Genomic DNA, 27,186 nt, shown 5'->3' with positions numbered 1-27,186 from the left:
GCCCAATATACAATGCAGAACTGCAGTACACAACATGTAAATACAAGACCAGAGAACATGTCTGCACAGCTTTACTTATGTTGCTAACAACAGAATACATCTGCTAAGCAACAGTATTTTTTTAGTCCTGCATGCAGAGCTTTACTGACAGACATGCGTGGAGTGTGTCCAAAAAAGTACCAAATCTATCTGAACAAATTTTACAGGAATAGAAAAAAATATGCTGACGATACACATTCTTTTACTATAAAATGCAGTTTTTAAAGCCCTATACTGAAGTGATTTTATACATTTTATAGTTTGGATCTGTACATAATATTCCAGGCCTAGCCAACAATGTGCTGCTAACTATAACTCATGCTACATTTTTTAAATTTGGTACCTTTTGGAAATAAACTCCACATATGTATATCCATAGCCATTGTGTAGTATAACTTTGTGATAATGTGCTGTGTGCTGATGAGGCAAGTCAACTGAACACATGATCCTCTTTGCCATCAGGACCCCTAAAAATGCCTGATTCCCATCCACACATAAGCCCATGCATCTGAATGTGCTTTTTAGCCTTTTTCGTTAACCTTAATTCTGAATCATAGAATTGGAAGGGGCTCTATGGGCCATCAGGTCCAAACTCCTGCTTAATGCAAGAACTTCACCTACAACATCATCAGCAGGTAGCTGTCCAGCCTTTTTCTGAAGATGAAAATGATCCCCACCACCTCTCTAGGCAATTGGTTACATCGCTGAACCCCTCTCCCAGGTCCTTCTTATGTTCAATAGAAATATATTGCTTGTAACATCAAACCATTAGACTTAGTTCTACTTTCTCAAGCAGTAAAGAACAAACTAACACACTCTGCTTTCTGGACCCAGAATCCTAAGGCACTCCACTTCAGCCCTCCTCCCAGTTTGAAGCATTACCAGAGCAAATACCCAGGCACATTGGAAAGTGGCTTTAAGCCATGCAACAATTCACTCCAACTACAATTTTGGCCCACAGGTGCAAATGCTCAAGTTAAATGCGTGCATAGCTAATAGTCCCCTGAGATCTGTCAACCTGTCATTGTTAAGATGCTTACTTTTCAAGCTTCCTGTTACATGCCTCATGTAACTTTGTGACTGTATCTTTATACAAGACTCTGGAGCTATAAGGTTCCATCTGACAAAACATCAAGAAATTCTTTTATTTACTCACTGGTTGTCTGGATAATATTGCTTGCCATCTCCAGGGAAAATCAGCATTCCTTCTTTGCCAGGGAGCTTACCATCTTGAATACTGCATGATGCTATATTGTGAATGTGAAATATGTCACATGTTTCAATATGTATCAATATAAAATTTATCAGTCTGACAAGAAATAATTAGTAATGTTCTGTATACTTATATTATGAGGTTTATCAATTTTCAGTTGATTTTTTAAATAAAAAATAAAACGGCAAGAAATGTTAATATAGGAATTACTGCAAACCTGTTTAAAGCATGGAAATCTCATTTGAAAAAGTGAAATGTATGTTGCAAATAAAAAAACAGTTTTTCTCCACCAACAACTAATCCCAACTAGACTTGATTCATTGGATCAACTGTTAAATGATAAGTCAATCATTAGGAGAAATGTGGTGTTTTTAAACAAGTACTTGAATCATAAAACCACATTGAAATCCTGAAATTTTAATCCATTTACATTCAGATGTTTAAACTCTTGGTGTCACTAATTATAATGCAAATACTAACAAAAATAATGATTTGGGAGATCATGTTCCATAATCCACATTTTTCTCAATTAAAATAATTAACTTGGATTCTATCAGTGACCATCTAATCAAAAATGTATTTAAAGAACCTTAAACTCACCTGCAGAACTTTTCATTTTGACATCTAATTCAAAAGGAAAAGAAAAATATGTTAATAAAATACAATATTACCAAACATTTAGTAATTAATTTGTAACAGTAAAATATAAATAGCATTCTTTGGCCTGAACCAATTTTTTAAAAAACTATCTAGATCAATATGTTCATTTACGGTTGCACTGCACCACTTCTAAGCAGAATATTGTCAGGACCGTGAAGGCCTGAAACCAAACTGATCAACTCTGTGACAATCTTATCCATCAAAGAGTTCAGGGCACTAGAGGCTACAAAGCTGTCCTATACAGTTGCCTTCATCAATCAAATCCATATATTCTACCACACTGTTCTTCCAAACAAGCTTAGAGCAAGTAACTGAATGGGAAGTCAAGATGGTTGCCATTTCCAAGTTTTACATAATCATTACCCTGGCTTATCCTTTGTTCTGCACACTAACATGCATGTACCATATGCTTAATTGACCAAGGAGGTTCAAGTGGAAGAAAATAAAAACTGTATAGTGGTTTCTACATCTACTGTGGCAAGAAAAGGCCAAAAAACAAGCAATCTTATCAACAAGGCAGGGAAATTGCAATTACAGAACAGCCGTCTCTTTGCTTCGGACCTGTCACATGGCAACATTCTGTTCTAGCCTGGAAAGTGTTTCTTTTATAAGCACAAATAATCCATCCTTTTGTAAAAGAAATGCCTTCCAATGGTCTCCCACTGGTAGAATAGTGGGAAAGAACCAACTTCATGGTATAAGTCCAAGACAATGATGCTGCTGTGCTGCTGTAATTGCAATTTGCCTGACTTGTTTGATAAATTCCATGTGTTGTTGCTGTTTCAGGAGGATTGGCAAGAGCAGTCAGAAATATTATTTGTGTAGAAAGCACAGTTATATCTATAGAATTATAATATTAATGGGATTGTAATACTACCGGCATCCATATGCTGTTGCATCCAGGGGAGCACCTTAGTAAGATTTGTAAAAATGCCTGGTGTGCCTCTTCTTTCATACTTTTCCTTCAAGTTATATATCCAGCTACGAGCGCATCCTGTGCCCCACGAGGTCACCCCAACCAGGGTCCAAGAACCATGGTCACGTCTGCACACAAGGGAGCCTCCAGAATCTCCCTAAAGGAGGAGGAAAGTCATATTTCAGTAAGATACAGGTGAGGCAACATCTAGACACATGTATTTCATGGTCTTCCAAAAGTACATTCTGTTCTTTATAATAAGTTTAAAGAGAAATGGTTCTGTCATGGAGTCAATAAAATAACCTAATTGAGGTACTATTATGAAAAGGGAGTAGAGTTTGGAAAGTTAGCTTTAAGGAGAAGGAATATGAAGACAACATTTCTGAATCTATCCATTACTGAATTGTGGTAGGATGATGCTTTGTTATAGTAACTATCCAAGTTCAAGAAGGGGTGGATGAGTGACAGATCAATGCGCAAACAGGTATCTCAGTGGTGTGGCAAGATTTTAAAAGTAGAAGATTTACTCCATTTTGAGGCAGCAAGATTTATTGGGCCCATGCCAATTTTTAGATATGCTTCTTGGTTCTCTCTTAGAAAGAAAGAGAGGTGTTGAAACTGGATGTTAAAATGAAAAGCAGTCTATGATAAGAAAGAGGATCATTTTTGAAGGGTTTTTTTTTTCTTTTAATTCTGAGGTAATTCAATTTGATTTATTATTAATTGACGGGTTAAGGAAACCATAGGATTCCTAGAGGATGGCATTTTTGGCTGCCACCACTGCTCCATATATTTGTTATTGGCTCTTTCAAAAACACTTTTATAATTCTTAAGTTGGTACATCTCATCTTAGCAGCATCAGGATCATTTTGAAGCAAGACATGAAAACCTCTTTCTTACACAGTAATCCTAACTGACACTGCTGATAATCTCAGTTGCAGCAAAATCACTAGAAAGCGTTGTTAAAAGTCTCAACCCCAATGTCAACATGATCATCATAGTTTCTGTATTGTGAAGCTCCCAGTACTGAAGAGCTGCCTGTCATCCATATATCATGGCTTGCCAACATGTAGTATACACCTAAAAGTCACCTAACCAGTAACAATGAGAACAAAGAGGTATTCCATTATCAAAGCTATTCTGTTTACAGACCTGGCATGCATCTTTTCCTCCATCTGGAAACCCAGCACACATTATGGTGTCACCTTTTATAGGTTTCTTCAAGGTTGACAGCACTCTTGAACATTCATTCTGGTCTAAGATGGGCAATTCCACTTCATGGAGGATTTCGGGCAGCATCCCATCTGAAAAGCCGAATACAAGACAAGAACCTGCCTTAAACCAGCTCAGAGTCTGTCCATCTAGCCCAGCATTTTCTACTTTTCATATCCCAGATTATATGAGTCTCCACTGCCATATAATCTAATTCGAAGCAGTTAACCTGGGATCAGATCCTGGGATACAAGGTCAGCCTTAGTCACAGAACAATCTCCATCAGCTTTGAAAAGGATGTTGGGGATCTATATAGTAAATATTAATTATAGTGAATCAAAAGTAATATCCAACACACTTAATACTTGTTTTTATAGCAAAAAATATTTCAAAAGTAATCTCAAAAGCTTACTTTCTCTTAAGCGGCCCCAGCCACAAGTCATGCATATAAATCCTGGATCAAACCTTTCATTCGGCTCTGGAAGGCATATTGGCCAAACTGCTGAACCTACCACCAAGACAAATCACATGTTAGAGTGAACAATGTTCATTCAGTTTATCTGCCAACAGCTCTTGGAATATAACTTGTAGCAACATTAATCCATCTAGGGATTAGTTTCTACAAAAATTAAAGAACCGGTTATCAAAGGTCCAATACAGTTCTTCCAGGGCAAGTCCTTTTGAAATAAGCAAACATTTTCTGTTATCAAAGATATTTTCAAGATATTTTCTGTTATCAAATTTCATCATCAGTTTGTGTTACTGAAATGTTTTTAATGCAGATTTCTGAAGTCAACCTTCACTCCCGTTATTAAGAATGCATCTATACCAGTTGTTCTCAACCTATGTGTTTTGATCTACAATTCCCAGAAATCCAAGCTAGTTTACCAGATGTTAGGATTTCTGGGAATCAAAGGCCAAAACATCAGAGGACCCACAGGTTGAGAACCACTGATCTGTAATGTAGAATGAATGGAGTTTGACACCACATTAATTGCCATGGCTCAATGTTATGAAATCATGAGAGCTGTAGTTTTACAAGCCTTCTCTGCCAAAGAGTGCTGGTGTCTCACTAAACTACCACTCTCATGATCTCATAGCATTGAGCCATGGCAATGAAAGTGGTGTCAAACTACATTCTATGGTGGTTCTCAACCTGTGGTCCACAGATGTTTTGGCCTTCAACTCCCAGAAATCCTAACAGCTGGTAAACTGGCTGGGATTTCTGGGAGTTGTACGCCAACACACCTGGGGACCCAAAGGTTGAGAACCACTGGTGTAGATGAAGTCTAAGTTATTGCAAAAGCAGGTTCTTCATCAAGGCAATTGGGGCAACTAGACTGGGATGCTGGAGGAGAAATCTGTGGTTCTGACCATTGGCTGCAGCAGGGGAAACATACTTTCTGCTACTGCTTTGAATCACCATTTCTACAAAGAAGATCAGGAAAAAAGGTATTCATATAAGGGTTATATTTCCATAGTCTCCTCACGACCTTGGTTTATGACCTGACTTGAATAAAGCTATGTAGAAGCCCTGATTGTTATTTTGATCAAATATCTCCCAAACCTATATGCAACTGCTATAGTATTATTCAATTATAAATAATTCCCCCTTTAATGTCAATAATAATTTATGTTCAGAATAATGTAAATATATAGAGAGACATAAAAAGTATTCTATTAGAGTACAATATTACCATATTGAAAGTGACCATTCATTTTTAGAAGGGCAATGTCATAATCCATTGGTTTCTTCCTGTTAAATTTTGGGTGTCTGATTATTTGTTTAACTTGTAAGGTCTGTTCTTCTTTATCTTTCAGGCTCAGGTCATGTTCTCCAGCAGTGACAGTCAGCAAACTGAGCAGAGAGCTGCAGTATGGAACAGGAGTCATAACAGGAAAAACAAAACATAAACAAAAGAAATAAAATCCCAATTTATCACACAACACATCAGCATTTACATATATAACGTAGTACAATATCATCACCCAGCATATCAGTGTTTACTTATGTAATACCCTGAAGGCATACTTTCTGAACTTGAAAGCTAAGCAGGGTTGGGAGACTGCCAGAGAATATTAGGTGCTATATAGTATAGTTGGAGAAAGGCAATATCGAACCACCTCTAAGTATCCCTTGCCTAAGAAAACACTTAGCTCAAAAATCATAATCATACAAACAACATATGTAGGTCTAAATACAATTGCTTTCCTTAACATTAAATCAAGAGAACTTAAATTAGAGTAATCTCATTTAAGAGTCATCTCATTTAAGGTCCCTTTGATGTGATGAACCTACTCCTGATTAGCAAAAAGATGCCGGTCATAGTATTTGCATGCATTGAATTTATACACTGTATGTCAAAGGCAGTGCACATTTTTTAAAAAATAAATAAACAACACAAAATGTCATCCCAGTGAATTTCCCCTCTGTACCTGCTTACAACACAGTGAGCTGCCGTGACTACCCACTGAGTAGAAACAAGGGTTCCTCCACAGAAATGATGGTTATTCCTTTTCAAGGAAACCTGGATCATGCAGAACACATGTCACATTAGGAAAGGTATGTTTAACATATCTACAAAAGAAAGGCAGAGAGCAAGATCTATATTCTCAAGTGACATGTCCACAGGCAAATATTCACATTCACAGGTCTGAGAATTCTAACAGTCCATGATTAGTAGCACAACTCTGAATTTTCAAGCATTCTCAGAATTTATTCGATATTGTTAACATTCAATTGACAACCAAGAGTAATAAAAGTAATTTATTTTTAATGTAGCACTTACACCATAACTGCTGCTTACTGATTTGATTAAACAGGAAAGGATAAATAAACAATTTAGAACCAATTAAACTTGGGTTGAAAATATCTGAAAGATTGTATTTTCCTATACAAAGTTGCCTAGGATTTAAGATCCTTGAGAGAGTCCATCTCTGGGGTCTACAACCCGCAGAAGCACTTTTGGCAAGAGCACAAGAGAGGATCTTCTTAGTAGTACCTCCTCAGCTATAGAATTGCCTTCCTGTCCTTCAAGCAGCAGGAAAAAGATCCTCCCATTCAGACAGATTTTGTGCAACTGACTGGCTCCTGAGGAAAAGGTTTTTAATGGACAGGTACTCTGTTATTTTTTTTAATTAAAAAAATGCTATGTTTTAAAATGATTTTTCAGTTTATTGCATGTTAATATTATGAATGTTCAATATTGTTTTAATGTTATAACTGTGTGTTTTTTAAAAATATATTTTCCAGCCATGCTGCTCTGGCTCCTAGTCTGGGAGAAAGGATAGAAAACTCAAAGAAAGAAAGTGTGTGGTAAAGCTTCCTTTGGCCCTCTCCCTGCTCTCTTTCCACAGGAAAGGGAAAACGTTTTTCTTCAGGCAGGCCTTTGCATTTTAATTATGGAGCAGTAATGTGTATGCAAAATGGTATGCTGTATTTATAATCTTATGTTTAAAGTGTTTTATCATGTTTTTAAAATTGTTTTTAATTTTTGTCATTGAACGTTTTAGCTTGATTTTTTAAAAATTATTGTAAGCTTCCTTAAATCCATTTTGGAAGAAAGGAAGGGTATACATTCAATTCATCACTGAGGTCCAACAAAGTGTGTGTGTTTGTTTCTGTGTGTCTGTGTATTAGTGTTCGGATCAAGGCAAATGTCACCTTTGTTACATATTAACATGAGAATCAGCATTGATTTTCCAGATGAGTACACTGTCCTCACTTTTTAATAATGACTCTTTTTTTCCTCAGATAACGTAATTAATCAGAAACGTTTCCTGACAACTTAGAGAGAATGGTGATTGTTCTCAATGTCAGCATGTGCTTCGTTGCTCTTGCAAACACTAACATAATGTTCAGCAAAAGAGGTCATGAAGCAAAGCCCCAAAACATTCAGCACTCTTCTTTTTCTCACCTCCATGATGAAAGAATGGAAGATGACTTGGGTTACAAATAGCAGTAGAGAGGACGGCTCACCTGCCAGGGATGTGAACCTTGGTGCACCTGGTTCCCACCAACAATCCGAGAGAGGTAACCATAAAAAGGCCATGGGTCTGTGGCATGGGCTTTCTGCCCACATTTCAAATCTTAAGGCATAAAGAACAGAAGCAGATGTTAGGTACGAAAACAACACAGCAACATAAATGTAATAAAGTAACAAATACTTCTGACTTTTCAATGGTTAAAAAATAGTTGAAGGCAACTAATTATTAGACAAAATGCAGCTCTTTGAGTAGCAGAGACATAAATATAATATCCAAATATCTAAACATTCTGTAGTTTGACCTCTGCAAAGAATAGTTCAAGAGACATTTACATCTATTACAAACAAAATAGCATCCATATACATTCCGAACTACATAGAGCTGGTTTCATTTGGATTTCAGACAGAGCAGCTTTGCTTACTATAATTTATTATCATAGTATATTGGCCAAAATGATTAGAAAGAAACACACCTAGTGTTGAACAACTACAATGTTGCATTCTCAATGAAATAAAAGTGAGTGAATGAGTGAATTAATGTGTATGTGTGTTCACTGATTTCATGCAAATTTTTAGATATAATCTATGTCCAGAATAGTAATGAACCCATGCTAATCCAAAAAAATAATAAACCTCTTATCAGATTAAAGCTGTCATTTTTGAAAGAGACATTAAGTTCTAGAAGGAGAAAGAGGACAATTAATTCAAGCAGCAACAATGCAGGCAATGAGCTGGATTGTGCTATGGATGTGGCTGTCCTTATTTGTTGTAATAAATATGGAAGAGCAACAGATCTTCTCTCTAAGGATTACTGTAAGTAACCACAACCCCATCAGATCTCAGTACTGACACGGGCCGCTGCATATGCAGTACAATCTGGTCTAAGGGGGGGAATTTGACTGATCCCATTCCCAGGGGTATGTGAGGCTGCTTTTATTCTGAGCAACCGCTGTTCACAAAATTACGGTGAAAAATGAGACAAATTTGCCCAAGTCAATGGAAATAATATCTATTTGACCTTATATGAACATGTATATTTTTCCCTTTAGACAATGGTTAGAGTTGAATATCAAATCATAGGCATACCTTGTTCAGACACAGGTGTAGATCTTCCTTCTTGGAGGTAAATTGCCCCAAGCACAAGCAAGAGCAACCAACCTGAAGCCACTGACATGATCAAGCTGTAAGTGACTGCGCAAATGCAAGACAAGAACTTTATAGTAGCAAAGAAGAAACTATAACACAGTGGGAGAGCAGTGACTGACTAATTAAAAGTGCAGGTTACTGATTAAACCAGCGGTAAAGCTTTTGACCAGTCACTATTACAGACCTCTACATTTAGACAAGCACTATTTCTTTCAAGTTCTTAACTGACTGTGATGCTTTATTACTTCATACTCCTCTCTCAAGAGGTCAACCTATATATTGAACAAAACAATACCCAAGGCCCCCTGGCTAGCCATCAGATGAGTCTTACCCCGATTTAACAGATGATTAACGACAACTCTACTTGATTAAGGTCATTTCCAAGGTTATTGCATGTGATGTTTTTTAAAACAAGAAATTCTATCCTATACTCAATAGCAAAGTTCACATCAATACCATAGTTTGAAGTGTGATTGAATTCCATTTATTGCATAGCAGGCATGGGCAACTGTGGAAGGACATGGGGTTGAATTAGCCTCACAAGAGACTTTGTATGGCAGCATCCCTTCGGCTGCATCCACTCTGAGAAAAATATTTTGTTCCAAAATGGCCCCTAGGAGACATGGGGGACTTTTCACCATGCGTTTCAGCCCCTTGGGGCCATTTTAGGTCCAGGAGATAACTTTTGTAACAACTGAAATAAGTGGAAGTCAAGTCCTCCCTTGGATCCAAATTACTTGATGGGAGGGCGAGACAAAACATCAATGCAATGCTTACTGTAAAGTCTTGGCTCTGCCTTTTCCTCTCCTTTGCTTTACTTCCCTCTGTTTAGGTTTCTCCAACAGTGTAGATACCTCCATTAGTTTTTGGGTGGAGCATAAAATCCCCTAGAGGCCAGCCTTAGTTGGTTTAGTCCGTCTGCCTGTTCAGAGCTCTCTTGCCAGACTCCCCTTTTTCTGCAGTAGAACTATAGCGACTACAGGCCTGGTTTTTGTCTGGAAATCCTAGGCCTTGCAATCCAAAACAGGCATCCTTAGCACTAAACACTGCATTTAGCAGCATTCATATACCATCAGTCCCAGTGACAAAGGAAGCCTTTGACCAGCTTAGGCTTCACAAAGAGAGAAGATTAAGACAGCCCTTGGGCTCCAGCTTATGAGTCATTGCTTTACACCAGAGACAGAGGGCTTTCAAAGACTCCAGAGAGATGACTGCAATCAGCAAAATCTTCTTTTGTAATGTATTGTTTTAAGCTATCTTTCAATAGCCCTGGGTGGAGTTAACCCTTTATTCATCTTCATTAAACTCATTTTTATTATCTTTTCACCTTGCCTAAAGTGCCTCTGTATGTTAAGGGTCATGATCTTAATAGAAGGTATACAGATAGCCCCAAGTAAAGCCAGACACTAGTTTTCCCAAAGGCTCGGGTGTGCCATCACACTTACCACCTCATAGAAGACATCTAAGGGCAAATATTTCTTTACCCCAGAAGTTTTTTGAGACCACAAACAGGGGTCCTAGGAGAACACATGCAGCTCCATGTCTACACTTTTTCCCCTCCCAGTTGTATAGAATGAAAAAGACTGGGATAAAGCAATCTGATGCTACTGACATATTGTCTATTCCAACCTAAGTTTGTTTCTTGGCCAGGCAATACATAGATCTTCCCAAAATCGTAGCTGAACTCTTGGGACGTATTCCAGTCCTAGTCAATTAAAATTGTCTGAAGGGGGTGCCTTGTATTTTTAAAGGAAGAAGCCAGCCTTTGTTGCATGACTTACTTTCGGAGAAAACCAAAATGGGGAGGCAACTGCAGCACTGGACCTTTCCACTGTCTGCAGCATCACTCCAATTAAGGAAAAGGCAATGACAAACATAAACAAGCAGCTTGTTTAGTATGTACAAAAAGGGAACACTTACTGTGTCACTGTGTAATGTTTCTGGGAAAAGAAGAAAATCAGAGAGGCTCAAACAGTGTGATACGTGTAGTCAGTTCTTCAGTTAAAATGGTGGGGCAAGCAGTGGGCTGGACAGTTTTCTCCACCTTTATGTTGTTTTCCTCTGCTTTCCATTCTTCCCATTCTCACTGCAAGGAGGATAAGGTACAACAAAGGCTCCTGGCAGGACTGATAAACACAATCAGCAAATCTGCTTTCCTCATTGTTTGCTGGCATATGCTGCTGCTTTCCCAATTTTAATAAAAAATTGTTTGAGTTAGAAACTAAATCCAGAACCCGTTTTGGAACATTATTGCTGCAAGTGATATTTACCCCAAATCCCAAGGTGGGAAGTGAAAACTGACCACATGCATCACAGATACCCACTACTGCAGTGAGATGTGTGTGGGCAGAGCTTATTTGCATCCCTTGAATTAGAAGATTTTGTCTGACTCTGGTGTTGAAGAGATATTCAGCAGCTGGGTGAATGTACATGAAGTGGGGAAGGCAGCATTATGCTCTTATACCATACTCCTCATGCCAGAAAATGTTTGGGCATGAACTGTTTGAGAGTAAAAACTGTGTAGACATCCCATGTGTCTTACAGTGCATCTATATACAGTGATTCCTTGACTTACGAGTTCTGTGACTGAGCCCCTAACTGAAATTGCTCTTATGTCAAATTAAATTTCCCCATTGAAATTAATTCAAATGCTGTTAATCTGTTCTAGCACCCAAAAAAACACACCAATTATTTTTGTTATGTGTTTCTAAATGAGAAAAATGTACTTTATAAAAAACAAATAATATATTAAAATAATACATAAGAGGGAGTATAAAGAAATAAACTTGATTTATTAAGTGTAAAGTATTTATTTTCCTTTAAGATCAAACTTCACTTAATCTTCTTCCTCTTCACTGACATTTGCCTTTTCCCCCACACTCTCCTCACTTTCACTTGCAGGGCGTTTCAATATAAACCTGTCCAAGGAGGTTTGTTTCTTCCTCCCTTTCAAAATGTTTCTCAAATGAGTGAGGCAAGTGTTATTACAAAGTTCCAATGCATGACTTGTTGCTACCTTTTCAGAGTGTCTCTTTTCAGTAAAGTCAGAAGTTTTAATCAGGATAGAAGTTTACTGATAATAGGCTTCTGGTCCCTCAGCTTCCCAAAGCCCTGGAATTGCAGAAATAACAGCAAGGACAAAAGCAAGGAGCATTTCTGGCTGTCTCCTTAAAGCCCTGCTTAAGATGTTGAGTGGCATACTCTCACATTAGCTGTTGCGCTAGCTCTCACTCTAGCTCTTAACTCGAATTTTGGCTCTCATGTCAAAGCAAAAATAGACCGAGCAACGACTCATATCTCAAAATTCATAAGTTGGTTCGCTTGTAAGTCAAGGTTTCACTGTAGCAGAATTATTGCAGTTTAACATCACTGTAATTGCCATGGTTCAATGCTATGAAGCCATAGGAGCCGAATTTTTACAAGATCTGTAGCCTTTTCTGCTAAAGAGTGCTGGGGCCTCATCAGACTACAAAGCCTGGGATCCCATAGAATATTTTCATCTGTTAAATGTTTAAGGATATGTGAGCAATATACTTATTTGTACTCTGCTCTGAGATATGAATATCCCCTGTTCACAAGTTTTTATGGAGTCATGTGGAAAAAACATAGAAAGAGATGCAAACCCACAACCCCATCCTCTCTCACACATGTTCAGTGAACCCATATTTTATTTGAAAAAGGACCCTTTTTTACCTTTCCCAAGTAATGAAATTGCGTATTTTTATTGTGTATTTTATTGCATATTGCATTGTCAGAACAATAGGGGGGATTAATGAAAACCCAACTGCCACAATTTTAATAGGTCAGCTTCTTTATTCGGAAGGAATGTGGAAATTTCAGCTATGCTGACCTTTTAAAACTTGCAGATATCCTTGTAACATAGACCACTATTTATAGAAAGTGGCATCATTAAAAATGTGCCTCCCAGGATTCCTCAGCTCTGTGCATTTCAAAAAGAGAGAGAACAACTTTACTTGTCTATTTATAATAGTCTTCATGGACATTTTCAAAACCTTATTTCTGAATTTACCACAAAAGCTCAGGTTGCGTGACATTTCACTCTCACTATGTCTGAAGAGTTTTCTAATTCATTTACTTCTATGGCAAATTTGATTGACTTTGGAAGTCAGATCTCCCTATCAATACTGCCGTGATGAGGCTTAAAATGCAGTTGCAAAACATGGTAGACCCCACAGTGTCACCCGTAAAAGTAAATAAAGCAGGCAGTTGGGTCCATCAGGAGCAGATCTTCTATAAAACTAATGGATCTTAACTGTATGTTCCAGATTAAGCTATCACAAAACACTTTGCATTACAATAGCGGTACAGCCTAACAATCTATACAGTCTGACCCCTAGATCTGCAAAACTGATATCCAGAGTTTGATTTATGTGTTGGACAAAATATGGACACTTTCTACGTCTCCAGCATGACCCTATGATAATTTGGTGCCAGAGGTATTTCATTTCAATAGAATTTGCTATTGTCCATGGTTTCATGTATTCACACAAAATTCAGGAATGTATCCCCCAAGGATACAGAATAGTACTGTATTTTTGATGGAAGAAGTCAGCTTCTCAACCATCCTTGCTATTATAGCTATGTTCAAAAGGAAAACCAAGTGGGTTGGTGGCAAACCTCACCACCATTTTTAATGGAAAGGGGATTGCAATTCAAAGTGCAGGTTATTACCTACAAACCCTATATAGTTCGGGTCCAACCTATCTTTGCAACTGAACCTCCCTCTATAAACTGCCATGGGTTCTAAGATCTGCCAGGGAGGCTCGTCTCTTGGTCCCGCCTCTGTCTCAAGTGCAGTTGAAGGGGACAAGAGAGAGGGCCTTCTTGGAAGTGCCCCCCCCCCGGCTTTGGAACACCCTCCCCAGGGAACTTAGGCAAGCTCCCACACTATAGCACTTTAGAAAAGAATTAAAAATGTGGCTGTTTCAGCAAACCTTTCACACTGTTTAGACAATTGCCAACCTAATTGCCATTATAATAGCACCTTACATCATTTAAGGTACTACAGTTGAGATGCTGAACCGTTGTATGGATCTTTTAATTATGGCTACGACCATGTTTTACTGTCTCTATTTAATTGAGTTTGCTTTTATTAATTTTATGTCGGTTTTTATCTATTGTGTTCTGAATGATATATTGTCATACTGTATTGTATATGTTATGGCACTATTGTGTGTCATTGTGTTAGCCGCCCTGAGTCCCTGTGGGAGATGGAAGTGGGGTACAAATAAAGGCTTGCTTTATTATTATTATTATTATTATTATTATTATTATTATTATTATTATTATTATTATTGCATTTACCGTACACACCCTGGCACACTACTGTCCTCAACAGATTTCTAGGAGGGGACATTTCATTGTAGGGTTGCAGTTACAGGAGAATTTGTAACCGGTGGAATTCCTTCTTCTCTTACTATAGTGATGTGGCCCAATAAATGCATGACTTAGGAATAATCTCTCAGGTGGAGGGTAGGTTTAAAGCCAGCAGTGAGCATGAACAGAGCCAAAAATGGGCCCCTATCTTCCTTCACTGTTCTAGCCACATACCCTTTCCTTCTCTATCTTTCTTTTTTTTTTTACCCAACTAGTCACCCCAAAGAGGATATATAATTTTTGCTGCCTGCATGAATTGATGAATTACAGAACGCTCTTAAAACTGGGCCATAGGTTACACCCACACATAACATATCTTGAAGGGATGGAAAGCTTCTTGAGGTATGGACTCCAAACATTATCTCTGCTAATTCTCCTTAGTTACTTGTTTGTTCACTGCTTTCCTGCCAACAGCTCCCATGATTTCATTACAGACAATGAAATCAGCATTTCTACACACTTAAGAAACTGCTACCGATGGTGCCTTTCATACAATGCAAGCTTCAAATGTGGGATCGAGGTATCTTGCTGTATCTGAAGTGTGGGTTTTACTGATGATTCCTAAACTGGTTGACAAGCAACTTATTCCTCAATTCCCCACAAAGAGACATGTAAAAATGCCCAATTTAACATGTGATGGGAATTCGCCCTCACCCGTCTGTAAACATAACAATGACATCACTATGGAGGGAGGAGCCGAGATGGGTAGTATTGATTCCTTTCCTCCGCCATTATCATTTTGGGACTGAAGAGGTATAGCAAACATTTAAAGATATTCAAAACATTCAGGAGAAAATAGCAAGCATGCAAATCCTGAACATTTTTAGTGTCTCTGTAACCTTAGCAAGTTCCCTCTTTCAACATTTCCCCCTCAGTCATAAAAGTCATTTTGAACTCTTGCCTCTCTGAAACTCATGCTGTGCTGTCAGGCTTTTGTTTTGCCTATTAAAAGGCTAGCAGAGAGGGACATATAAGAGAGCTAAAGCTTCATTTCCCCCCTCCCTCCTGTTCTCTATTCCACAATGTAAGGATACCCCCTCTTGTAGAGAGTTTTTCAGGCTGTAAATTGAACTCCCGAGATTACAAAAAGAGTTTAAAAACAAACAAACAGGGGAGGGACAGTGGGAGGGAAGTCTTTACCGTGTGATGGTGAATCAGATGGATAAATCTTAAAGTGGAAAGAAGGATTAGGTGTGATAGGGTAGATAAATCTTCTGCTTAATTTCAAAACAGAGTGTGGAGAGACTTAAGGGAAAACCAACTCTCCCAAATGATTGACATTCTGTGGGAGGAAGTCTCCAGTGTGTCCTGGTCCAACATACCATTTGTATTTTTCTCAAGCCTGAGTTTTAGAACCAACTAAACAAGATGGTAGATCCATGACCAGTTGTCGTCCAGGGTTTATTTCACCCTTATGAAGATACAAGAAGCTGAGAGAAGAATCAGATTCAGGCCAATCAGCAGAGGGGAGAGGAACATTCAGTAATCTAATTTCCAAACCACAACAACACGATAAGGTAGGATAGTCAAAATGGTATTAAAAGGTTCATTTAACTTGATTTTTTTAGAGTCTGGGTCTTTAAAGCACATTTATTTCAATAGCCTTGAGGCTGCAAATTACCAGCACTCTATGTTGAATTTCTCCACTTGTCAGAGCTATGGTCCAATAAAGAATGTTACGCTTCAGGAGAATTATACATTGATATTAATGTCTTTCCAGAATCAAGCAATACCAAAACCAATGCAAGTCATGCTTGGAGGAGTGCTAATAATAGGCATTTTTAATGAACCATTGAACAATCTACTAGACTTTTGTAAAAATTAAAGAAGATGAAAGAAGCATTCCAATATGTAATAGACATATCAATAGCTGATAGTGGGGTTTTGTTCTGGCTTTTAAAAATGTAAATCTCTGATAGGCAAGTGGTTGTTTTTAATTACTTGTGAGACAAGCAGGCACTGTCCAATCTTCACTCAAGTGGCAGGTGGCTAAAATCTTGACAATCTTTATTATCAACCCACATGTTTTATCTCTGGTGAAACTGGCAGCTGGCTGGGTAAAGGTGGCTCTCAGGTTAAGGTTTTTTATTTTTAAAGTTCTTTTCTAACCACTTATTTTCAATGCTGTGATTGCAGAGGGTCAGCATGGTTTTAGCATTGGGCTACAACTTTGAATCATCACTTGGGCATAGAAGCCCTCTGGGAGATTCTGGGCAAGTCACATTTGTAGCTTTGAATGAGCAGATTGCATGCGTGAACAGCAAGAAATATGTGAAACTTGTGGGTATGATGATGAGGGCAGGTGTGAAAATGTTGCATAAGGCCAAGATGAGTGGATAACCGTATGAATGGAGGAAGAATATTGGGCATGTAGTATGATGCTGGCTGGAAATTGGAAAGTAGATGGGATAAACAGAGCAGGAGAGTATCATAAGGCTTTTTTTTCATGTCGGGGCGACTTGAGAAACTGCAAGTCGCTTCTGGTGTCAGAGAATTGGCCGTCTGCAAGGACATTGCCCAGGGGACACCCAGATGTTTGATGTTTTACCATCCTTGTGGGAGGCTTCCCTCATGTCCCTGCATGAGGAGCTAGATCTGACAGAGGGAGCTCACCCACTCTCCCCATTTTGAACTGCCGACCTGTTAGTCAGCAGTCTTGCTGGCACAAGGGTTTAACCCACTGCAGCACTGGGGGCTCCTGTCTCAAGGCTGGGGTGCTGCCTAGTGCTATCTATGTGTGGTGTGTTGGGAAGCAGCATGTCTCTTTCCACAGTTTTGGTCACCATGAAGGCATCAACACTTTTGCTACTGGACAAATAGTCGCCTTTTTTGGGTTCCTTTCCCTTTCTTCTCTTCATATATATGTATACATCAGAGTAAAATGAGGTCCAATGTGATGAGTGTTTGATTAGGACTCTTGGAGTTGAATCTCTGCTTAGCCCTAGAAGGCCATTGGATGAGTATGGGAAATTTGCATAGGATTGCAAAGTCAGAATTGATGCCAGATCAGAGTTGACTTGAAGGGACATAAAAACAACAAAATAGGTTTAGTGGTTTTAATTACAGAGTTATGGCAGTTTTCAACAGCAGCCCACATGAGTCTACTATTTATTATTTATTTATTTAGTACATTACTTCTACCCCGCCCTTCTCACCCATCAGGGGACTCAGGGCAACTTACAATATAAACATGCACATCAAAAAACAGTTTACATCAGATTTAAAAATCCATCGAGATTAAAAATTACAATAAAATTAAGAGCATACATTTAAAAATATACATAATTATACATTTAAATATACATTTAAGGCGCTTTTCATGTCCAGGTGGGGTCTGTCAGTAGGTCATATATTCATATCTCATTTTTGCTGCTATTAATTCTGCCCTAGACATGAGCAAAATTGGTGGTAGATAAATGCCTAATTTAGTAGCTAAATTTCTTAAAAACTGAGGCTTCTAAAAAAGTTCCAGAACTCAAGTTAAATGCCATAATCCAAATATGACACATACTTGAACTTCCATTATGTATTACTTCACACATTATGAAAATTTCCAAAGAAAGAAGTCAACATTTCTGCCTCATCCATTGTACCAGACATAATGCCCATGGTAATCTGTACACCTCTGGTTCCTACTTCACCATAGTTTACAAAGTCACCCACTGCCTATTATACTTTAGCTTCCCCTGTTCCCACCTCAGCCTGTAGAAACTAACTGTAGAACTAACAATTCAATGGCATGGCATGGCAACCTAGAATGGCGTCTGGAGTCGTGCCAGATTCTGTGGTAAGCATACATTTGGAAGAAGATGCATACTATTTAATTATTTTATGAATGTAATGGTATTCCTTCTTTCTCCCACAATGGGATCCAAAATACATTGTAGTATAAATTAAAGCAAAATATGGATAAGATCATACAATATAGAATCATTGACTTGGAAGGGACCACAAGGGATATCCAATCCAAACCCCTGCCTTGCATAATATATAAAACAAAGGGTTATTTTAAAATTAAATAGGTGATCCAATTAAAACATTTCAAACAGTTAAAATACATTAAAACATAGGAAAGATAAAAGATACTTCTGCCAGAACTAATGAAAATCTGAGGTCTGTTTAAATAAAAAAGTCTCGTCCTGCCTGCAAAAAGAGAACAGAAAGGGGAAGGGGAAGCCACAGCCTGGGAGCAGTCACTTTGTGTTCTCTGCCTACCAAGAGCTTAGCTTCAAAGAGATTGCATTGTTTGACGTATTTGCACAGTGCCTCCTTCAGAAACTATGCCCCCTTGGGAGCCTCATGAAATGGACCTGCGTCCGGGACTGTGTCCAAGTAGCCCACAACACAGTGGCAGGTCAGGCCAAATTGTCTGAGTTTCCAAAGAGGAATGAGCATTTGAGCCAACTCATTAATGCATTTTTCTTTTGGTCAGTCAACAATGAAGGGCTTTGGCTAGCAAACATAACAGGAAAACATTCAGGAACTTACAAGATTTTGCCAACACCAATAGATGTACATTGTGGATAAATGAGGAGCCAGGCTGCCCAACTACAATTGGAGCAACTCTCTTTAAGGGCTACTCTTTTCTCCTTCCTGTCACTGTAACATAGTTCTCTTGACCTTGCCTTTCTACTGACCTGCAATACATTTTCTCTCATTAAAATGTTTCCCAGTTTTCAGGGTTTAAAAAAAAATCTTGGTCCATCCCAAAATATTTGGTTGCAGGAGGCAAAGATGGCATCCACCCAACCATATTCTACATACTGCAAAATGGTACAGTTTGGGCGCCAGTTTCTAAAACTGTTAATGATCCCACCCCCAATCTTTCATTTGTAGGGTTGCTGTGGTCAAAAGCCAAGTTCAGAGCAGATGAAAGCAACAACTCACATTTCCAAGTAATACCTGACCTCCAAATCTATACATTTTCCCTTTGTGAATAGATTTATTTAAAACGTTTCACTTTAATGGTAAATTTATTTATTTAGAATATTTATGTACTGCCTTTCTCACCCTTGTGGGGACTCAAAGCAGTTTACAACATATTAATGGCAAGAATTCAGTGCCAACATACATATAATAACAAATCATAATAACTACTACTAGACACTGACATATAACGATTTCAACCATTAAACATGGCATATACAACATTTAATCACTAAGACAAAGCATTAAAACATCCCAATATAAATATTAAAATCACATGATCCAAAAATCATACACTGTGTCCATTCTGATTGTCACTGCACGTATTTCCTAGGCTTGCTCAAATAATTCGTTTTCCCCGTTTACCGTTATTGATTCGTTTTTTTCGGATTTTTTGAATCAATATTGAATCTTGGCTGTCCACACGCCTGGATATCGCGGTTTCGAACCGCGATTGGCCGTTTTCCGTAATGGCGCCTTTTTTTTCGTTTTTAAAAAATGCTTTGTCAAATCATCCAAACTTTTTTAAGTCCACTGGGGCAATCTAGAGTGTTGTTTGCCCCTTGTAGCCAATCAGAGAGCACGTTTAACCAGGGGGAGGGGCTGGTAGGACGTGCTTAATGAAAACAGCGTGCACACGCCTCGTGGCTCAGTCGCACTGGGACTTTGGGAGAGGGTGGAAGGGTAGAGATTCATTGGTGTAGGCAGGCAGGAAACATTGCTGCGTCACAGCATGGCTGTGTGAAGACCAGGACAGGAGAAAAGGTGGGGTGGTCTGTGGCTGAGTTTGGTGGTGTGGGTCTTAGGTCTTTCTATTTGTTTTGTTGTTGCAAACTTGCAAAGGGCTGTCCTGTGGGTGTTTTTCCTGTTCAAAATACAACTCCTTTTGGGTAAAGAAAAGCTTGCCTTTGTGCCTTGCCTTCCTTGTGTGTGTGTCTGCTTTGAAAAAGAGTTGCATATCCCATCCACTTCAAAATACAACTCCTTTTGGGGAAAGGAAAGCCTGCCTTTGTGGCTTGCCTTGTGTGTGTGTGTCTGCAGGGACGCTTTGAAAAAGAGTTGCATATCCCATCCACTTCAAAATACAACTCCTTTTGGGGAAAGGAAAGCCTGCCTTTGTGGCTTGCCTTGTGTGTGTGTCTGCAGGGACGCTTTGAAAAAGAGTTGCATATCCCATCCACTTCAAAATACAACTCCTTTTGGGGAAAGGAAAGCCTGCCTTTCTGCCTTGCCTTGTGTGTGTGTCTGCAGGGACGCTTTGAAAAAGAGTTGCATATCCCATCCACTTCAAAATACAACTCCTTTTGGGGAAAGGAAAGCCTGCCTTTGTGGCTTGCCTTGTGTGTGTGTCTGCAGGGACGCTTTGAAAAAGAGTTGCATATCCCATCCACTTCAAAATACAACTCCTTTTGGGGAAAGGAAAGCCTGCCTTTGTGGCTTGCCTTGTGTGTGTGTCTGCAGGGACGCTTTGAAAAAGAGTTGCATATCCCATCCACTTCAAAATACAACTCCTTTTGGGGAAAGGAAAGCCTGCCTTTGTGGCTTGCCTTGTGTGTGTGTCTGCAGGGACGCTTTGAAAAAGAGTTGCATATCCCATCCACTTCAAAATACAACTCCTTTTGGGGAAAGGAAAGCCTGCCTTTGTGGCTTGCCTTGTGTGTGTGTGTCTGCAGGGACGCTTTGAAAAAGAGTTGCATATCCCATCCACTTCAAAATACAACTCCTTTTGGGGAAAGGAAAGCCTGCCTTTGTGGCTTGCCTTGTGTGTGTGTGTCTGCAGGGACGCTTTGAAAAAGAGTTGCATATCCCATCCACTTCAAAATACAACTCCTTTTGGGGAAAGGAAAGCCTGCCTTTGTGGCTTGCCTTGTGTGTGTGTCTGCAGGGACGCTTTGAAAAAGAGTTGCATATCCCATCCACTTCAAAATACAACTCCTTTTGGGGAAAGGAAAGCCTGCCTTTGTGGCTTGCCTTGTGTGTGTGTCTGCAGGGACGCTTTGAAAAAGAGTTGCATATCCCATCCACTTCAAAATACAACTCCTTTTGGGGAAAGGAAAGCCTGCCTTTCTGCCTTGCCTTGTGTGTGTGTCTGCAGGGACGCTTTGAAAAAGAGTTGCATATCCCATCCACTTCAAAATACAACTCCTTTTGGGGAAAGGAAAGCCTGCCTTTGTGGCTTGCCTTGTGTGTGTGTCTGCAGGGACGCTTTGAAAAAGAGTTGCATATCCCATCCACTTCAAAATACAACTCCTTTTGGGGAAAGGAAAGCCTGCCTTTGTGGCTTGCCTTGTGTGTGTGTCTGCAGGGACGCTTTGAAAAAGAGTTGCATATCCCATCCACTTCAAAATACAACTCCTTTTGGGGAAAGGAAAGCCTGCCTTTGTGGCTTGCCTTGTGTGTGTGTCTGCAGGGACGCTTTGAAAAAGAGTTGCATATCCCATCCACTTCAAAATACAACTCCTTTTGGGGAAAGGAAAGCCTGCCTTTCTGCCTTGCCTTGTGTGTGTGTCTGCAGGGACGCTTTGAAAAAGAGTTGCATATCCCATCCACTTCAAAATACAACTCCTTTTGGGGAAAGGAAAGCCTGCCTTTCTGCCTTGCCTTGTGTGTGTGTGTCTGCAGGGACGCTTTGAAAAAGAGTTGCATATCCCATCCACTTCAAAATACAACTCCTTTTGGGGAAAGGAAAGCCTGCCTTTCTGCCTTGCCTTGTGTGTGTGTGTCTGCAGGGACGCTTTGAAAAAGAGTTGCATATCCCATCCAGTTCAAAATACAACTCCTTTTGGGGAAAGGAAAGCCTGCCTTTCTGCCTTGCCTTGTGTGTGTGTCTGCAGGGACGCTTTGAAAAAGAGTTGCATATCCCATCCACTTCAAAATACAACTCCTTTTGGGGAAAGGAAAGCCTGCCTTTCTGCCTTGCCTTGTGTGTGTGTGTCTGCAGGGACGCTTTGAAAAAGAGTTGCATATCCCATCCACTTCAAAATACAACTCCTTTTGGGGAAAGGAAAGCCTGCCTTTGTGGCTTGCCTTGTGTGTGTGTCTGCAGGGACGCTTTGAAAAAGAGTTGCATATCCCATCCACTTCAAAATACAACTCCTTTTGGGGAAAGGAAAGCCTGCCTTTGTGGCTTGCCTTGTGTGTGTGTGTCTGCAGGGACGCTTTGAAAAAGAGTTGCATATCCCATCCACTTCAAAATACAACTCCTTTTGGGGAAAGGAAAGCCTGCCTTTGTGGCTTGCCTTGTGTGTGTGTCTGCAGGGACGCTTTGAAAAAGAGTTGCATATCCCATCCACTTCAAAATACAACTCCTTTTGGGGAAAGGAAAGCCTGCCTTTCTGCCTTGCCTTGTGTGTGTGTCTGCAGGGACGCTTTGAAAAAGAGTTGCATATCCCATCCACTTCAAAATACAACTCCTTTTGGGGAAAGGAAAGCCTGCCTTTGTGGCTTGCCTTGTGTGTGTGTCTGCAGGGACGCTTTGAAAAAGAGTTGCATATCCCATCCACTTCAAAATACAACTCCTTTTGGGGAAAGGAAAGCCTGCCTTTGTGGCTTGCCTTGTGTGTGTGTCTGCAGGGACGCTTTGAAAAAGAGTTGCATATCCCATCCACTTCAAAATACAACTCCTTTTGGGGAAAGGAAAGCCTGCCTTTGTGGCTTGCCTTGTGTGTGTGTCTGCAGGGACGCTTTGAAAAAGAGTTGCATATCCCATCCACTTCAAAATACAACTCCTTTTGGGGAAAGGAAAGCCTGCCTTTGTGGCTTGCCTTGTGTGTGTGTGTCTGCAGGGACGCTTTGAAAAAGAGTTGCATATCCCATCCACTTCAAAATACAACTCCTTTTGGGGAAAGGAAAGCCTGCCTTTGTGGCTTGCCTTGTGTGTGTGTCTGCAGGGACGCTTTGAAAAAGAGTTGCATATCCCATCCACTTCAAAATACAACTCCTTTTGGGGAAAGGAAAGCCTGCCTTTCTGCCTTGCCTTGTGTGTGTGTCTGCAGGGACGCTTTGAAAAAGAGTTGCATATCCCATCCACTTCAAAATACAACTCCTTTTGGGGAAAGGAAAGCCTGCCTTTCTGCCTTGCCTTGTGTGTGTGTGTCTGCAGGGACGCTTTGAAAAAGAGTTGCATATCCCATCCACTTCAAAATACAACTCCTTTTGGGGAAAGGAAAGCCTGCCTTTCTGCCTTGCCTTGTGTGTGTGTCTGCAGGGACGCTTTGAAAAAGAGTTGCATATCCCATCCACTTCAAAATACAACTCCTTTTGGGGAAAGGAAAGCCTGCCTTTCTGCCTTGCCTTGTGTGTGTGTCTGCAGGGACGCTTTGAAAAAGAGTTGCATATCCCATCCACTTAAAAATACAACTCCTTTTGGGGAAAGGAAAGCCTGCCTTTGTGGCTTGCCTTGTGTGTGTGTCTGCAGGGACGCTTTGAAAAAGAGTTGCATATCCCATCCACTTCAAAATACAACTCCTTTTGGGGAAAGGAAAGCCTGCCTTTCTGCCTTGCCTTGTGTGTGTGTGTCTGCAGGGACGCTTTGAAAAAGAGTTGCATATCCCATCCACTTCAAAATACAACTCCTTTTGGGGAAAGGAAAGCCTGCCTTTCTGCCTTGCCTTGTGTGTGTGTCTGCAGGGACGCTTTGAAAAAGAGTTGCATATCCCATCCACTTCAAAATACAACTCCTTTTGGGGAAAGGAAAGCCTGCCTTTCTGCCTTGCCTTGTGTGTGTGTCTGCAGGGACGCTTTGAAAAAGAGTTGCATATCCCATCCACTTCAAAATACAACTCCTTTTGGGGAAAGGAAAGCCTGCCTTTCTGCCTTGCCTTGTGTGTGTGTGTCTGCAGGGACGCTTTGAAAAAGAGTTGCATATCCCATCCACTTCAAAATACAACTCCTTTTGGGGAAAGGAAAGCCTGCCTTTCTGCCTTGCCTGGTGTGTGTGTCTGCAGGGACGCTTTGAAAAAGAGTTGCATATCCCATCCACTTCAAAATACAACTCCTTTTGGGGAAAGGAAAGCCTGCCTTTGTGGCTTGCCTTGTGTGTGTGTGTCTGCAGGGACGCTTTGAAAAAGAGTTGCATATCCCATCCACTTCAAAATACAACTCCTTTTGGGGAAAGAAAAGCTTGCCTTTCTGCCTTGCCTTGTGTGTGTGTCTGCCAGGGACGCTTCCTGATTTTCCCAAGACAACTTTGGGAAAGAGTTGCATATCCCATACTTTCCTGTAGAACTGGAAAGTACAGGTATCCCCTTGTAAATAAATAAAACTAACTAAATGTTATAGACTACGCTTTTGCAACAGTAAATTGGCCAGAATATAACACGTTGCCAATCAAGATTCAACAAATATTTCCCACCAGTAACACAACACCTAACCATCATCCCTTCTGTTACCTGAAAACACTCCCCTTGACATGAAGCGCTCAGCTGTACGCGGGTCTGGGGGAGCAAGTCCTAGTAGTGGTCAAGCCACGGCCAGGACACTGTGGGGGGCCAAAAAAGTTAAGGTGGGTCCCATACGTCTGGAACGCCGAACTATGGGAGTGGGTGGACTTGATGAAGAACCAGGCTGTTCTAATGCAGACAGTTCACAGGCATCCACCCGGAGCCGGCTGTCGCATGGAGCTGAGACAACTGGACGATCATTGGAACATACAGGTGTTGCCGTCCTGGAACTACAGGTGGTGGATAGTGAGGATATAGATAACCCCACCCCTCCACCCGCTACTGACAGTGAGGAGGAGGTAGAGGAGGTACTACCATCAAAACGTAGACTTCCTCATGCTGCTGAAAGGGTGCCCACGACTCCCATCTCTGAGGGCGTCGCCACAGTGGCTGTGGGGAGGCCAAGGTCATTTATTTGGGACCATTTCCATGTCCACTCTCAGAGTTCTACTTTGGCAGTTTGTAGACACTGTGGGGCAAATATCAGCAGAGGCAGAGACACGAGACATCTTGCGACCTCGGGGTTGAGCTCTCACATGAAGCGACACCATCCCTCCATTTCGCTGGGAGGGGGAACTGCAAGCCCTTCCAGTGGCAGCCTTAGCACGCAAAGTTCACCAGGTGAAGATAGTGGAAGGCGGACACAGTCCACCATGGAGGATTGGGCCATTCCATTACCCAGAAAGAAAACGGGGGAAACATTGCTCACACCCCAGCAGATAACCCAAACTGTGGGAGAGATGATTGCCCTAGATCACCATCCCTTCCGCCTGGTAGAACAAGAAGGCTTTGTACGCCTTATGAAACGACTGTGCCCCCGCTACAAAATCCCCTCCCGTCACACCTTTTCCAGAAAAGTAATCCCCGGCTTGTACGAGGGCTGTAAGGAACGCATTATCCAGATGTTGCGTAGCGCCATGGGAGGACACATCCATTTTACCTCTGATATTTGGTCAAGCTTGGGAGGAGGCCACTCCTACCTCTCTCTCACGGCACATTGGTGGGAGAAGGAAGGCACTATGGATACATCCCATCGTTGGGCACTCCTCGCATTGGAGGTAGTTGATCGTGATCACAAGGCAGAGACCATCTGCAACTATCTGGAAAACATGATGGGGGAATGGATGCAGTGTAGGCCGGAAGAAATGAGGAGGGGCTTTATGGTGACGGACGCAGGGAAAAATATGATCAAAGCGGTTGAAAGTGCCGGGTTTCAGAATGTGTCCTGCATGGCCCACTTGCTTCACAATACCGTCAAGGAAGGTTTAAAGAGCCAGGAAGAGCAGTCGGGCAGCAACACAAACATCTCCCTGCTGATCGAGCGCTGTAGAAAGATCGCGGGCTACTTCCACCGGAGCATCAAGGCAGCCCGGCAGCTGAGAGACAGGCAGAGCCTTGAAGGCCTCCCGCAGCACAAGCTGCTCCAGGACGTCTCGACTCGGTGGAATTCAACCTTAAAAATGCTCGAACGCATGGTCGAGCAGCAGAAGGCGGTACACGGCATCTCCCTCACTTTGGTTGCGCCTGTTAGCAAGCTTGTTCCAACTAAGCAAGAGTGGGACACCATCTCCCAGCTAGTAGACGTACTAAAGCCATTCAAACATGCCACTGAGACACTTTCGGAATCAAAAGCTCTTCTGAGCCAGGCAGTGCCCATGGTCTTGAGGCTAAGGAGGCACCTAGAAAGGCTTGGGGCCGGTCGAACAATTGACTCCCTGGCTGGACCGCTGACACCGCCGGTCCAGGAGGTGGTGAGGAGGTTGTCCTTTGCTGTACGGAAACGGCTAGAGCCACTTCTTTCCAGCAAGGTCCATATGCTGGCGGCCTTGTGTGATCCACGGCTAAAGTACAACGTCTGCCCAAAAGACTTTACCATGTGGAAGGCCCAACTTGTTGACCTTGTGAGGGAGGTCTTTGCTGCCAGGGTGGAGGAGACGGGCACAGCGGCCCCTCTTCCAGAACTGCCTGTCACCCCAAGCACTAGCGCTAGTGGCGAGACGGAAAGTCCCGCGGAGCCGGTAGGGGGTTGCCGTAGGGATACGGATCTCCAGCCGCGAACAGGAAACGTTTTCTTTGCAGAGACGGTGGCCATACTTGCCTGCTCTGAAGAATCCTCTTTGCTGGCTTCTGCTCAAAAGGTAGACTCGGCCGAATGCTCGGTCAACAGGTACTTTGAGGAGCCTCCGGAGATAATTTCTTGTGATCCATTGTCCTATTGGGCTTCACGCGAACACATGTGGCCGGATCTGT

General features: G+C 41.1%; 1 protein-coding gene across 6 annotated transcripts in view; it reads right to left on the bottom strand.

The window, feature by feature from the left end:
- The window catches only part of ovch2 (ovochymase 2), a 31,483-nt gene extending 21,387 nt beyond the window's left edge, over positions 1–10,096 (bottom strand). The window contains exons 1-10 of one of the 6 annotated variants that reach the window (XM_062967745.1): positions 9,950–10,096; positions 9,113–9,217; positions 8,020–8,129; positions 6,477–6,568; positions 5,738–5,910; positions 4,453–4,548; positions 3,981–4,132; positions 2,790–2,985; positions 1,853–1,876; positions 1,196–1,286 (exon numbers count right to left, since the gene is read on the bottom strand). In XM_062967745.1, coding sequence (XP_062823815.1) covers positions 1,196–1,286; positions 1,853–1,876; positions 2,790–2,985; positions 3,981–4,132; positions 4,453–4,548; positions 5,738–5,910; positions 6,477–6,568; positions 8,020–8,129; positions 9,113–9,200 — 1,022 coding nt within the window. In that variant the 5' untranslated portion in view covers positions 9,201–9,217; positions 9,950–10,096. Of the gene's footprint in view, positions 1–1,195; positions 1,287–1,852; positions 1,877–2,789; positions 2,986–3,980; positions 4,160–4,452; positions 4,549–5,737; positions 5,911–6,476; positions 6,619–7,957; positions 8,130–9,112; positions 9,373–9,949 lie in introns of those variants that run through there. The other 5 variants (XM_016995603.2, XM_062967744.1, XM_062967747.1 and 2 more) reach the window with 5 other exon arrangements.
- Between the last annotated feature and the right edge of the window lie 17,090 nt (positions 10,097–27,186).

This window comes from Anolis carolinensis, chromosome 1 (genome assembly GCF_035594765.1).
Source record: "Anolis carolinensis isolate JA03-04 chromosome 1, rAnoCar3.1.pri, whole genome shotgun sequence".
Lineage (NCBI taxonomy): Eukaryota > Metazoa > Chordata > Lepidosauria > Squamata > Dactyloidae > Anolis > Anolis carolinensis.
This window is presented reverse-complemented; position numbering and strand designations above follow the sequence as displayed.